A 12,275-nucleotide genomic window follows, 5' to 3' on the forward strand; every position below is an offset into this window, starting at 1 on the left:
TACCGGGGGAAGTGACCCAGTATCCCTTGCACCAGCTGGGGCAGGCAACCTCTCCTACCCACAGGGAACCGTCGCCTCCACCCAGAGACATCTACACTCAATGTACAAAAGCCTCGGCTTTTATTAAAAAGGAGGTAGAAGACAGATAAGGGAACAGGCCAGACTCCCTCCTTCCCCCTACACACACAAACACACACACACACACACACACACACACAACACTGAGTGAATGACAGGGTCCATCAGGCGACAGACTGCATGGCCGAGGGAGGCAGCACCCGGCGAGAGTGGGCCCGGACCCAAGGGTGGGCTGAGACCTGGGCCAAGGTCAGCCGATCGGAGGGGTTGTGCCTGAGCAGCTTGGAGATAAGGTCCTGGGCCCCCGCGGGCACAGAGGCGGGGAACTTCAGGTCCACCTGCAGGAGGGGAGAAAGGAGCAGAAACCGCCTGTGTTCCACCCCAGTGGCCACAAAGACCCGCGCGTCCAACCCTGCCCTCCCCAGCCCCTGGCCTCTGCAGCCTGGAGCGCCGGCAGCGTGACCCACCTTGACGATGCGCCGGTATGTCTCGTTGTGTGATGCGCTCTCAAAGGGCGGGTTCCCCACCAGCAGCTCGTAGCAGAGCACCCCGATGCACCACAAGTCCACCTTCTCATTGTGCGTGCGCCCCTCAATCATCTCGGGGGGCAGGTAGTCTAGGGTGCCACACATCGTCTTCCTCCTGTGGGATGAAGGGCATGCCAGGGGTCCTGGGACCAGGCAACCATGCTCATCCACCCTCTCCCCCCCAGGCAGCCAAGAGACCCTGGGAGGCAGCAGGGGAGTGCTCCATCCAGGTCACGCCTCTGGGGATGGGGTGGGCCGGTGGCCTCCACATTGCCCCCCAGTACTTCCACTGGGGGACTAAAACAGATAAGGCAGGAGGGCAGTGCTGACGTGGGGAAGAAACCCTGGAGGCCTCTCTCATGCCCGCCAAGCGGGTTCTGCTTAAGTAGCTCGGGGTGCTTCTCCACTGGCATTAGAAATGAAGGGTGGGCCGGCGCCGCGGCTCACTAGGCTTATCCTCCGCCTGTGACGCCGGCACATCCGGGTTCTAGTCCCGGTCGGGGTGCCAGATTCTGTCCCGGTTGCCCCTCTTCCAGGCTAGCTCTCTGCTGTGGCCAGGGAGTACAGTGGAGGATGGCCCAAGTGCTTGGGCCCTGCACCCCATGGGAGACCAGAAGTACTGGGCTCCTGGCTTCGGATCAGCGCGGTGCACCGGCTGCAGCGTGCCGGCCGCGGCGGCCATTGGAGGGTGAACCAACGGCAAAGGAAGACCTTTCTCTCTGTCTCTCACTGTCCACCCTGCCCGTAAAAAAAAAAAAAAAAAAAAAAAAAAGAAGGGTGGGAAGCACCTGGGGTCAGAACTATGCGTCTCCTACTTTCCTACCGGGATTGCCCAGAGGTGCCGCCTGCCAGGGCCGGCTTCCCAGCGCCACGTACCGCAGGGAGGGCGCGTGCACAGACCAGCCGAAATCCGCGATCTTCAGCTCCCCCTGCAGCCCCAGGAGCAGGTTCTCCGGCTTGATGTCCCTGTGAATCACTTTCTTCTCGTGGCAGTAGCGCAGGGCATCTGCCAGCTCCTCCATGATCTGGGAGGGCGGGGACAGGCAGTCAGACAAGGACAGCCCCGCGGCCACAGGCAGCGTGCCCCCAGCCTCAAGCCCCCAGCCGGGGTCCCAGGTGCCCACCCGCCCCGACCGTGGCTGTTCGCTGCTCGTCAAAAGTGCGGCTTTTCTGCAGCTCCTTGTACAGCTCGCCGCGCGGGGCGTACTCCAGGATCAGGTAGATTCTCCTCCGGTCGTAGAAATAGTTGTAGAGACGCAGAATGTTGGGATGCCTGCAGCAGGAGACAGGAGGCCTCAGGCCACATCCGGGCATAAAGGGAAGATGATAGGGCCCAGGCTGGGGAACTGGACCCAGCTCTCAGGGGCCACAGTCTGGACTCCCGGGGCGGGGGCGTACTGCAGGTGCGCCTGGATCTCGATCTCCCTGCGCAGCTGGTGCTCCACACCCTCTTTCTCGATCTGAGACTTGAAGAGGACCTTGAGTGCCACGATGAAATGGCTCTTCTTCTCCCGGGCCAAGTACACGTTTCCAAATTTGCCTTTGCCCAGAGGACGGCCGATCTCGAAGTCGTCGATGGTGAAGGGCCGCCTGCTCAGCAAGTGGGGGACACAGCTCAGCGCCGGCCTGCCGGGCAGCCCAGGAGTCTGCTTTCTCCCCACTCCCTCAGCCCCCCCACCTCCACCGCGGCTCCCCCACTTCTGCCGGTCCCAGGCCGTCCCTTCCCGCTGGCCACCTCCAGGCTGGGAGCACTCACGTGAAGTTGGGTGCCCCACTGCTGTTCTCCATCCCCTTCTGCCCAAGGACAGCTAAGGAGAGAGCGGGAGAGGTGAGACCCTGCTGGGACATCCTCCCTACCCGTCCCGTAGACTCCAGCTCCCCAGTCCCTGCTTTCCCTCCTGGGCCACTTGCCTGTGGGCGGGGCGTTGGAGCGGTTCATGAGGACAAGGGCAGAGGGGGTGGCAGCCTCCTTCCGCAGGATTCTCTGAGGCAGAGTGTTCAGGCCAGACTGAGGCTAAGGAGGAGAAGGCGGAGCGCCAGGGCGCCTTTGTCCCAGGGACCCGGCTGGAATGTGCCGCGAGCAGCTTTTCTGCTCCTGCCTAAACAGCTTCCCACGTGCTGTCCACCCCCAGTGCTGAGAAAAACCCTGATACGACAGTTTTGGCCTCCAGCCCCAAGACTCTGTTCAGAGTCTCATGTTAAAATGGGTTATTAATCCTCTGCCTGCGGCGCCGGCACACCAGGTTCTAGTCCCGGTCAGGGCGCCGGATTCTGTCCCGGTTGCGCCTCTTCCAGGCCAGCTCTCTGCTGTGGCCAGGGAGTGCAGTGGAGGATGGCCCAAGTGCTTGGGCCCTGCACCCCACGGGAGACCAGGAGAAGCACCTGGCTCCTGGCTTCGGATCAGCGCGGTGCACCGGCCACAGCGTGCCGGCCGTGGCGGCCATTGGAGGGTGAACCAAAGGCAAAAGGAAGACCTTTCTCTCTGTCTCTCTCTCTCTCTCTTACTGTCCACTCTGCCTAGAGGTGGGGCAGGGGGCGGCACTGGTGCAGCGGGTAAAGCCACCTGCAGTGCCAGCATCCCATATGGGCCCTCCACTTCCCATCCAGCTCCCTACTCATACATCTGGGAAAGCAGTGGAGGATGGCCCAAGTGCTTGGGCCCCTGCACCGGTGTGGGAGACCCAGAGGAAGCTCCTGGCTCCGGCCTGGCCCAGCTCTGCCTGTCACGAGCATTTGAGGAGTGAACCAGCGGATGGAAGAACTCTCTCTCTCTGTATCTTTCAAATAAATAAATAAATCCTTAAAAAATAATAATAATAACCCAAGTGGGCCAAAAACAGGGGACTCCTCCCCAACACCTAACATTTCACCTCCTTGGCCCTGGCCTGTGCCACCGTCTCAGGCATGACTGTCTAGTCTGTGTAGTCCTGTCCATGACACCGCACCGGCTCCCCCAACCCTCACACCAGGGGCCAGGTGAGGGCCTGGTCAACCAACCCCACAGCGTCAGCACACTGGCAAGCTCAGCCGATTAGAGCTTAGATGAGGCCAGGGAGGCAGCCAATGCCACTTCAGGACAGACTTCTTCCTTTTGGCAGTGACAATGGCGGCTCATTCAGACCCGCTCTTAATGGCCTCGCTCAGTGCTCCGCGAGGGAGGCAGCCGGCGCACAGGGGAGACATGGACCCTCCACCACCAGACCAGAACCAAAGCCTCACCAATAGACGGCACAAGTTCAGCCGGAAGGAGGCGGCTCCGGGGGCCCTGAAAACCTGCTTCCCAACAGTGATCGACGCATGGCCAAGTGGAACAAAACACGCTTAGGGCATAAGGGGGCAGGCGGTGCCGAGGGGGTGGTCCAGCGCGTCCCGCGGGGCGGGGTGGCCTTACCGTGGGTCGGCTGTAGGGCCAGGGGTAGGCGTTCTCCTTCTGGGCCATCCTCACGGGGTAGCGGGGAGGGCGCCTGGGCGGAGAAGGGAAAGAGTCCTGAGAAGCAGAAAGGGGAATTAAAAAAAAAAAAAAAAAAAAAAAAACCAGCGGTGGGATCGGATGGATCCAGCCAGAAGCGCCGTCCGGGCTGGCGAGAGGGCTGGCCACACCCCGGACGCTCGTCCCGCAGCCCCGGCGCCGGGACCCGCCCAGCCCCCTTCCAGGACCCTCTCTCTCCACCCCTGAGCGCTCAGGAGCCCCGCGATCCGCCTGAGCCCCTGGCCGCACCGGGCCGAGGCCCGCGAACGGAGGCCGGCTCACCTGAGGCCGCCGGGAACTACCGAACCTGCCGGGCAGCGCCTCCGCCGAGGCGCTTTCAAATCTCCCGCTCTGGCCCCATTGGCTGCCGGCGCCACCCTCGCCCAATTCTCATTGGATCTCTCACCTATGACGTAGCCAAGGGGACCCAATGGGAACCGCGGAAGGCGAGCCGCCGCCGACTCCGTTCCGGTTTGGGAAAAGTTCCCCCGGTGACCCGGGGAGAGGAGTTTTTGCTTTCTCTTCGTTTTTAAAAGTGTGAATTTTTAATATAAACGGAGACTGTGTGAGCCAGGATCGAAGTTCGTTTCCTTCCGGGCCGCCGATGCCGGCACCGTGGGTGAAGCGAGCTGCCCCGGTTCCCAGCGGGATTTAAACGCGGGCCTTGGGTCCCCGTGCGGGGGGACCGGGTCTTCAAACCCGAACAAAGGTGCATCGAGTAGCTGCAGGCGCTAGCCAGGAAGAAACGGCGACTGTGGCCTGGGCCGAGTGTCCTCTCCTGCCTGCCACGGGCTGAGTGACGGGTGGAAGTGGTGAGCCTGGTGAGCAAGGCAGGCGTTCGGTGCCTCGCGTCTACACTGGCGGCAGCCAGAGGCCCGCTGTCCCCGTGCGGGGCAGGCTTGGCAGTAGGTAGGGTAGTCCAGGAGGAGCAGCAAGCCGGGTTCCTGCATGGGGCCGCGGCTCCCACCAGGATGCTGTGGGACTTCAGGCCTGAGTTAAGGTGTTAACCGACACTCACGAATGCAAAATGGCGGTGGCTGAGACCCTCCAGGGGCAAAGGCTCGGGGCGACCAGCGAAGGAGGTGTTTGCTGAAATTAGAGGGTAATATGGAAGGGGTAGCGGGAAGGTGGTTATAGATACCAGCTACGACCTTGTGACCAGCTGCGGAAATAATGAGTGTGATTCTCATGTGCACTTCTTCCTATTTTGTTATGGGTGTGTGTGTGTGAGAGAGAGAGACATGTAGGCGAGAAGACGGATTGCCTCTTTGCGTCTTCTTATAGAATAACTAACGCAAGTCAGGGGCTCGAGTTTGGATGGGCAGCGAGGGCAGCGGGCGTGTCGGGGGCTAGCCTCACACCCTCTCCTGTCCGCCTCCGTCTCGCTCTATAGGACGCCCTAGACATTGGGACCACTCTGGCAGGAGGAGGGCCAGGGGCGACGGAGCGGAGGGGAGCGGAGGGCAAGGCCCAGGTTCCAGCCTGGACAGCGGGTGCCGTGTGGACGGCGGGGAGGTAGGACACATTCCTTGCCAGCCACCCAAGCCTGCCTCACCAGCAAAGGCACTATCAGTCAAGGAAAGAGATGGCAAGAAAAGGAGGGCCAGGCTCGCTGGGCGCTGGGCGGCCGGGCTGCATTTCTTTGTTTTTCTGTTGTTTACTTTCAGCGTAGTAGAAGCAAGGAGATACATACGCCTCCAGGCTAGCGCCCTCTGAGAAATCTGGAGACAGCTAACAGTAGTATTTAATGCCTTGTGTTCCATGCTAAGTTGACAAAGATAGAGCATCAGAGATCATTGAAAACACTTAAAAAACGTGGACCCGAATTCTGAACACAAGAAAAAAAATTATTAAAAAGAGCAAAATAATGAATAGATCACCTTTGGGAAAGTCGTACGGCCCTTTGGACAGCAGCAGTTGGCAGTTCAGCTAAGGGGACCTTTTACTTGGGAACTTGGAAGTTTCAGGAATTTATGCCACAAACCTAATTCGGTAGGGGCAGAGTAAAAATGAATCACAAAGATGCTCAGGGCAACCTTTTAAATACTAAGAAAAAAAGTGCAGATCATCAGAAAACCAAACTACCGAGCTGTGGAAGAGCTGTTTAAGAATTCGCAGAACTGCCATCAGACGTTAGGTGGCCATTAAAAAGATAAGGACTGTAGAGCTATATTTTATTGCATTGAATGACATTAACCGAGGACAAGTTACGGGCACCACTGACAAGTAGGTAAATCGCCAAAAATGAAAACAGTGATTAGGAGAATGATGTGAGTATTATTGCTTTCACAATGATTAATTATTACTACATTCTTTCTAAGAGAGAACATTTGTTGCTCCAAATGGGAACCAGAATTGTGGGTTGTTCCTGAACAATTTCTGTGTTAGGATACCTGACGTACTCACGAGGTTAAAGGTATTACTATATTAATTGATTGATTTGATGGAAACAGTGAAGTGAAATAAATGTACCCACAGCTGTATTTTAGGAGAAAATCCAGACACTTTAGGAAAATGTTGCAGACACACTGAGGTTCCTATTTTTCCCATGTAACAAATCTTCCAGGAATTTCTTTCCATTGTCTTGGAAAAGACAGCTCTTAGCCGAAAATGAGTGTCTCCCGTGACCCCGACGTGATTTGAACACGCAACCTTCTGATCTGGAGTCAGACGCGCTACCGTTGCGCCACGAGGCCGCTGTGAGTCAGTAGCCTGACGGGTCGTGTGAACCGACATCTCGTCAGCAGCGAGGGGCGGAGTCTCCAGCCTCACGCCCCGCCTCCACGGCCGCGCGCGAACGCACGTGGGGTTTAAACTCGGCGTCTGGGTGCGGGCCGTGCCAGGGCGCCGCTGGTTCCAGCCCAGTTCTGCGGCCTCGGGACGCCTGGGGCTCGCGCGCTGCAGAGGCGGCTTCACGCATTTGGGCCTGTTTTTCTGGGGAGGAGACGTGGGGACGGTGTCCCCGCGGCCCACGCTCTCAGTCTGTTACTGAGTTAGCTGAAGACGCGCAGCGTGGGTTCCTCCGTGCGGATCCGAGGGTGAGCGGCGCGTCCAGCCGCATCGCTTTGAGAGGCTGTGGGAAAACCTCGTGCGCGTCAGCGTTGGTGGTATAGTGGTGAGCATAGCTGCCTTCCAAGCAGTTGACCCGGGTTCGATTCCCGGCCAACGCAGTTTGTAATTTTTGTTTCTTTTACCCCCCTTTCCGCTCTCCCTGGTGGACGGGGACCCAATCTGCGGCATCCACGTGGTCTGTGAGGTCACCTCTTCTCCTAGACTCGGCTCGCGACCTCCGCCTGGAACCGGGGGCTCCGCACGGACTCAGGCGGGTCCAGCCGCGGACCGCGAAGTAGGAAGGGGCTTGGACACCAGGAACGCGGAGTCGGCCGCCGCGGGGTCGTGCGGGGCCGAAGCGGCTGGCTGAGGCCGAGTAGGGAATGCTCGTTTTAAGGCAAGGTCAGGTCTAAGGGGGACGACGGAGGCGGGTCCGGGGCTTGCTGTTTGCCCATCGTGTTTTCCTGTCACAAATGCGGGGTATATGGAGACAAGCTACTTTAGCCACACGTTTAAATGGCAAACACACACCGGAAACATAAAACGTGAGTTCGAGAGCCGGGTCTGAGTCCCCAACTCCCCTAAATGATTTCTCTAAGCCTTGGCCCAGCGCGGGTCTTCAGGGGCGATGGAGGAAAAAAGCACTATTGCGCGCCTCCCCGTCGGGGAATCGAACCCCGGTCTCCCGCGTGACAGGCGGGGATACTCACCACTATACTAACGAGGAGTGAGCTGAGGAAGCCTCCTTCCGAACGCTTGATCTGGGTCCTCAGTGCTGCCTATGGAGCCCCCCCCTCCAGCCCCTCGGACCTCAGAACGGGTGACAGAAAGGGACAGGCGTCCTCCAACGCTGTCGAGACCCAGCTCTGACGGCCCCAGGCTCCCCCTCCCCCTCCTGGACAGCCAGCGCCGTCACCTCGGACCCAGACCGTGCCTGCCGCGGCAAGGCGCCCCGCAGAGCAGCAGGCCGGATCGGGCACCCCACTCCTGCTCGGACAAAAGACTAGGCCGCCTCCCAGGGGACACGCCGGGTGTCCTTGCTTTGCAGCTCGCCCGGGTCCCGCGTGGTCGCGGGAACCGCACAGATTCTCCATACCCAGCAAAATCCAAAGGAGGGCTCGTCCGGGATTTGAACCCGGGACCTCTCGCACCCGAAGCGAGAATCATACCCCTAGACCAACGAGCCGACGCGAGCTACCGGCCGCGAACGCCCTTAGAGGTCGTCGCGGCGCGGCCGCGGTCCCGGGGGCGCCACGTTAGGCGCGCGCGCTCGGTGGCCGGAGTCCCGCAGCCGAGCGCCGTGGGGCGGAGGTTTTGACGTCTGGCTCCTGGCCCGCGAGCCCAGACTCCTCCCAGGAAATAGCGTCGAGGAAGTGGATGGGAGTGGTCTCGGGCTCGCGCCGGGTGCGCCCCCGGTGCCAGCTGGCTGCCCGCCGCCTGCCCAGCGTGGGTTCGGTCCCCCCAGCCCCCAGCGCTGAGATTGGGAGGCCGGCGGTGGAGTTGATTCCCTGGTTGGGGACATTTAGGAAGCCCTGAAACCCCCAGGTGAACACGAGCAGCCTTCTCGTAATGCATGCCTGCTTCTGCGCGTCCGCCTGGGGTGACGGGCCGGCGAACCCCACCCGTCCGTAGCCCTCGGTCTGTGGCGGCGCGAAAGACACGGAGCGCTGCCTGGGGCTAAGAGCCGCGGAGGAGGCGACATTGAACTAGCTGGGTGGCTGGCCATGCCTAACCCCCTGCCAGCTGTGGGCCCAGGGCTAACCTGGACGATCGGCTTACCCCTGCCCCCGGTCCATCCCCCCACCCCCCCAGGGCCTGGAATCCTCATCTTTGTAGTCAGTCTCCTGGCCTGCCTTTAAGCACCCTGGCAAGATCTGGTGGGGTCAGTTGCAAACCCGGGCCCGTCTTCCCTCAGCGCAGGCACTGGGCCTCTCAGCAGGTGGGGGGAGGGTCTGCCTTGCAGGCTGAACCACCGTGTTCCACACCCCAGGCCTGTGATTGTGGGACCAGGTCCTTCTTAATGTGCAAACCACAGAAACCTTGTGGGGTGGGGGCGGGGCACTTAACGGGAGGGTCCCGCCCTTAGTTTATTCCTTCCCTGGTGTCTCTGGCCAGGCGGTGGGGGAGGGCAGCAGAGGTCAACGCAGCCTTTGCGTCAGTGCCCTGGGCCTTTCGGTGGCTGCAGAGGGTCTTTGGACTGACCTGGTGTGTCCTCTCCCCCTCTTCCCCTCCCCCTCTCCCCCCCTCTTATTTTCCCTCTCTCCCTCTTCCCCTCCCTCTCTTCCTCTCCCTCTCCCTTTCCCAGCCACTATTGCATCTTGCCGAGGGGGAGGCCTCAATCCTTTTGTCTTCCTAAAAAATTGTATACAATCCCCGGGAGTTCACAGATACCCTGAACCCAAGAACGAAGTGTCCACAGCTGGTGGCCGTGCAGTGCTTTGGAGGGGGGGTTGTCACGGCTTCAACACTGTGCCCTGGGAGGCTGAGGTCTGAGGTGTGACTTTGGGCGGTCCCAGTTGTGGGAAAGAGATCGAGTAGGAGAGGGTGAGATGGTAGCCCCTCCACGCCCCTCCGCGCCGGGCTCTCCCCTGAAGTCCTCGTCTGCAGACTCTATGCTCGGTCAGTTACTGAGTCCTGCGGGTTTTTAATCCTGCATACGTCTTGGAGTCACCGATTCCTACACCCACTGTGGAGCATTTTTGTAATCAGCCTGCACCTTCCCCCGACACACCTACCCTCTGATTGAAGCCTTTTGTGGAGCATAGTCTGTCATTTAGTGGAACACTTTAGTTGTGTTTGTTGTCTGTCACTCCTTCCCACGAGCCAGCATGAACTCCAGTAGGGCAAAACTTGGGATCCACGCAGGGCTCCCTGCTGTACCCTGGGCCCAATGCTACGCAGGGCTCAGCACTGAGCTCAGGTTTTCCAGCCAGTCTCCCCGGCCACAGCCGGGACCGCCGTCTGCCCACAGGCCCCAGGACATGCCCCCTTCATCCCACAGTGTTCTGCCAGCGCCCTGTGCCTGCCCTGTCCTGGCGGTGTCCCTGTTGTGTCCCCAGGAGCTCTGGGACACAGGGCCGTGCCTGATTCGTGTGGTACCCCCCCCCCCCGCCATGCATTCAAGCCGACATCTTCCCCCAGGAGGGCTAGTGTCCAGTCTCCTCTGTTTTCCAAGGAGGTTCAGGCCCAGCCAGCGGGCCGTGGAGCGTGTTTTCTGGCTTCCTCGCCAGTATTTCCTTCAGTGCTCCAGGGAGGCCCCCTGTCGGTCCACCCCGGGATCCTCGGAGTGGAGTTCGTTTCTCCTCCCCGTTCAGCTGGCCCAGCTCCTGACCTTTGACAACCACGGGTGGAGAGGGATGGGCTCAGCTTGGCTTGATACAGCAAGGCTTGATACAGGACTGGCAGTGTCTAGACGCGGAGCCAAATTCAGAGTATACAAATGCAGGAGTTATGCACAGAATATAAAAAGTGTGAGGTTCCCAAAGCAAAGAAATGCAATAAAGACGCAAACGAAGCACAGTGGTTCAGGGTCTAGCAGACGTCATGGGTAGGGGATGAGGGTGGGGTGGCCCAGGGGACAAGCTCCCGGCGGGGTGTGGCATCGGCTGAACGGACTCCAACTCCAGCCCTGGTCTCCACAAGCCCACTTTCGGAGCGGCAGCAAAGCAGGGTGTTTTGGTGGCGGGATTGAAGTCCTGCGTTCTCTGTTAGTAAAACAAAACAAAAGCGGGCGGCTCCAGTTCCAGCCACAAAAGTGGAAGAGAGCTTCCTCTCCCGTGCTGAATAAAGGCACCGCTGGGATTCGAACCCAGGATCTCCTGTTTACTAGACAGGCGCTTTAACCAACTAAGCCACGGCGCCAAAGCTGGCGGATGTACTTCTGAGGCTGGGCTACTGGAAGAGACCGCTTGGCGCCCGAACAGCGCCCCGATTAGCTCTCTCGCATCTGATTTCGCAAAACAACTGGATTGTGTGTCACCTGTACGTCTATGGGATTCAAAAGAAACGTCCGAAATCTCCGCTCAGCCGGAAGTGCTAGGCTGAGGAACCCCCAGACCCCGGGGCTGCCGAGCGGATCCACGTGTTGCCGCGGAGAGGGGGGAAGTGCGTTTTAAAAGAACACGCACCACGTAGTCGGCAGGATTCGAACCTGCGCGGGGAGACCCCAATGGATTTCTAGTCCATCGCCTTAACCACTCGGCCACGACTACCCGGCTGTAGTACACAGCTCTTTCCTCTACCTTTCTTATTTCCCATGCCCGGCACACACGGTGCTTTGCACACTGCTTTTTGGGTTCCAGGTCCCAAGGCCCGCACAAATGCAGCAGGATCGAGTCGGAAAACCCCTGGCTCGCGGCCCCGCTCCCTCGCCTCGGATACTCGTGCCCGCTCTCCCTCCCGGCTCCCAGGAAGAGAGGACGCAGGAGTCCCCAATCCGTCCCAGCCCACCTCGGGGGTCCCTGCCAGGATTCGGAAGGTCGTTCAGAGGCCAGAAGGCTCCGGGTAAGAAAGCTGCCGGCAGCGGGCGGAGGGTGCGCAAAGAAAAGGAAACCACCTGGCCCGTACGGGGATCGAACCCGCGACCTTGGCGTTATTAGCACCACGCTCTAACCAACTGAGCTAACCGGCCAGCTACGTGAAAAAGAGCTCTCAGATGCCCACATATATGGCATGCCCAAAATAAACCTTAGCACAGGCCCAAATGGGATCCCAAGGGCTCCAAAACTCCGACTGGAACCAATCCCTAGCGGCAAGACTGAACAGCCGCAAGAGGTGTATCTGTAGTCTCCAGTCTGTGAGCAGCTCCTAGGAGAGAAGCGGACCAACACCAGCCAAGGCACTAGCACCGCCAAATAGCCTGCTCCTGCAAACCTCACTTCTCCGAGTTCCTGCCAGTCCCAGGGAGCTGACCTCAGAGCCACCTTATGCTTTGCCCTGCCCAAACCCAGCCGGGCCCTCGGATGCCTCACTTCCCAGCAGCTCCAGGTTCCTTCTCATCCTTCACTGTTTCCCAGGCCAACTGGCCGGCTGACTGCATCACAGCCATGCTCCCCGCCCTGCCCCCACTCCCCAGCCTGTTCTCTGTGGGCCTCAACTAGGGTACCAGCAGCTCTTCTCCAAATCATTCTCCACTTCGGCACTGTGGCGAA

General features: G+C 59.8%; 1 protein-coding gene and 7 non-coding genes across 9 annotated transcripts; 1 reads left to right on the plus strand and 7 right to left on the minus strand.

Moving 5' to 3' along the window:
• Window positions 1–103: 103 nt before the first annotated feature.
• AURKB (aurora kinase B) lies at window positions 104–4,441 on the minus strand. 2 transcript variants are annotated; one of them, XM_070060052.1, is made up of 9 exons: window positions 4,357–4,441; window positions 3,997–4,069; window positions 2,517–2,619; window positions 2,362–2,413; window positions 2,004–2,195; window positions 1,740–1,878; window positions 1,482–1,630; window positions 546–720; window positions 104–416 (listed from the first exon to the last, which is right to left on the minus strand). In XM_070060052.1, the coding sequence occupies exons 2-9, from the start codon at window positions 4,042–4,044 to the stop codon at window positions 243–245; spliced, it is 1,032 nt and encodes a 343-aa protein (XP_069916153.1). In that variant the 5' UTR covers window positions 4,045–4,069; window positions 4,357–4,441; the 3' UTR covers window positions 104–242. The 2 variants fall into 2 exon arrangements, with proteins under 2 accessions (XP_069916153.1, XP_008268971.2); XM_008270749.4 differs by having other exon boundaries at window positions 3,997–4,092.
• A 2,257-nt stretch (window positions 4,442–6,698) lies between these two features.
• TRNAW-CCA (transfer RNA tryptophan (anticodon CCA)) lies at window positions 6,699–6,770 on the minus strand. The gene has a single exon. It is a non-coding gene; the product is annotated as a tRNA-Trp (tRNA).
• A 402-nt stretch (window positions 6,771–7,172) lies between these two features.
• On the plus strand, window positions 7,173–7,244 carry TRNAG-UCC (transfer RNA glycine (anticodon UCC)). The gene has a single exon. It is a non-coding gene; the product is annotated as a tRNA-Gly (tRNA).
• Window positions 7,245–7,780: 536 nt separating this feature from the next.
• TRNAD-GUC (transfer RNA aspartic acid (anticodon GUC)) lies at window positions 7,781–7,852 on the minus strand. Its single transcript has one exon. It is a non-coding gene; the product is annotated as a tRNA-Asp (tRNA).
• Window positions 7,853–8,239: 387 nt separating this feature from the next.
• TRNAP-CGG (transfer RNA proline (anticodon CGG)) lies at window positions 8,240–8,311 on the minus strand. Its single transcript has one exon. It is a non-coding gene; the product is annotated as a tRNA-Pro (tRNA).
• A 2,601-nt stretch (window positions 8,312–10,912) lies between these two features.
• On the minus strand, window positions 10,913–10,986 carry TRNAT-AGU (transfer RNA threonine (anticodon AGU)). Its single transcript has one exon. It is a non-coding gene; the product is annotated as a tRNA-Thr (tRNA).
• A 268-nt stretch (window positions 10,987–11,254) lies between these two features.
• TRNAS-AGA (transfer RNA serine (anticodon AGA)) lies at window positions 11,255–11,336 on the minus strand. The gene has a single exon. It is a non-coding gene; the product is annotated as a tRNA-Ser (tRNA).
• A 345-nt stretch (window positions 11,337–11,681) lies between these two features.
• On the minus strand, window positions 11,682–11,755 carry TRNAI-AAU (transfer RNA isoleucine (anticodon AAU)). The gene has a single exon. It is a non-coding gene; the product is annotated as a tRNA-Ile (tRNA).
• Window positions 11,756–12,275: the final 520 nt, after the last annotated feature.

Source organism: Oryctolagus cuniculus, chromosome 17 (assembly GCF_964237555.1).
Source record: "Oryctolagus cuniculus chromosome 17, mOryCun1.1, whole genome shotgun sequence".
In the NCBI taxonomy this organism is placed as follows: domain Eukaryota; kingdom Metazoa; phylum Chordata; class Mammalia; order Lagomorpha; family Leporidae; genus Oryctolagus; species Oryctolagus cuniculus.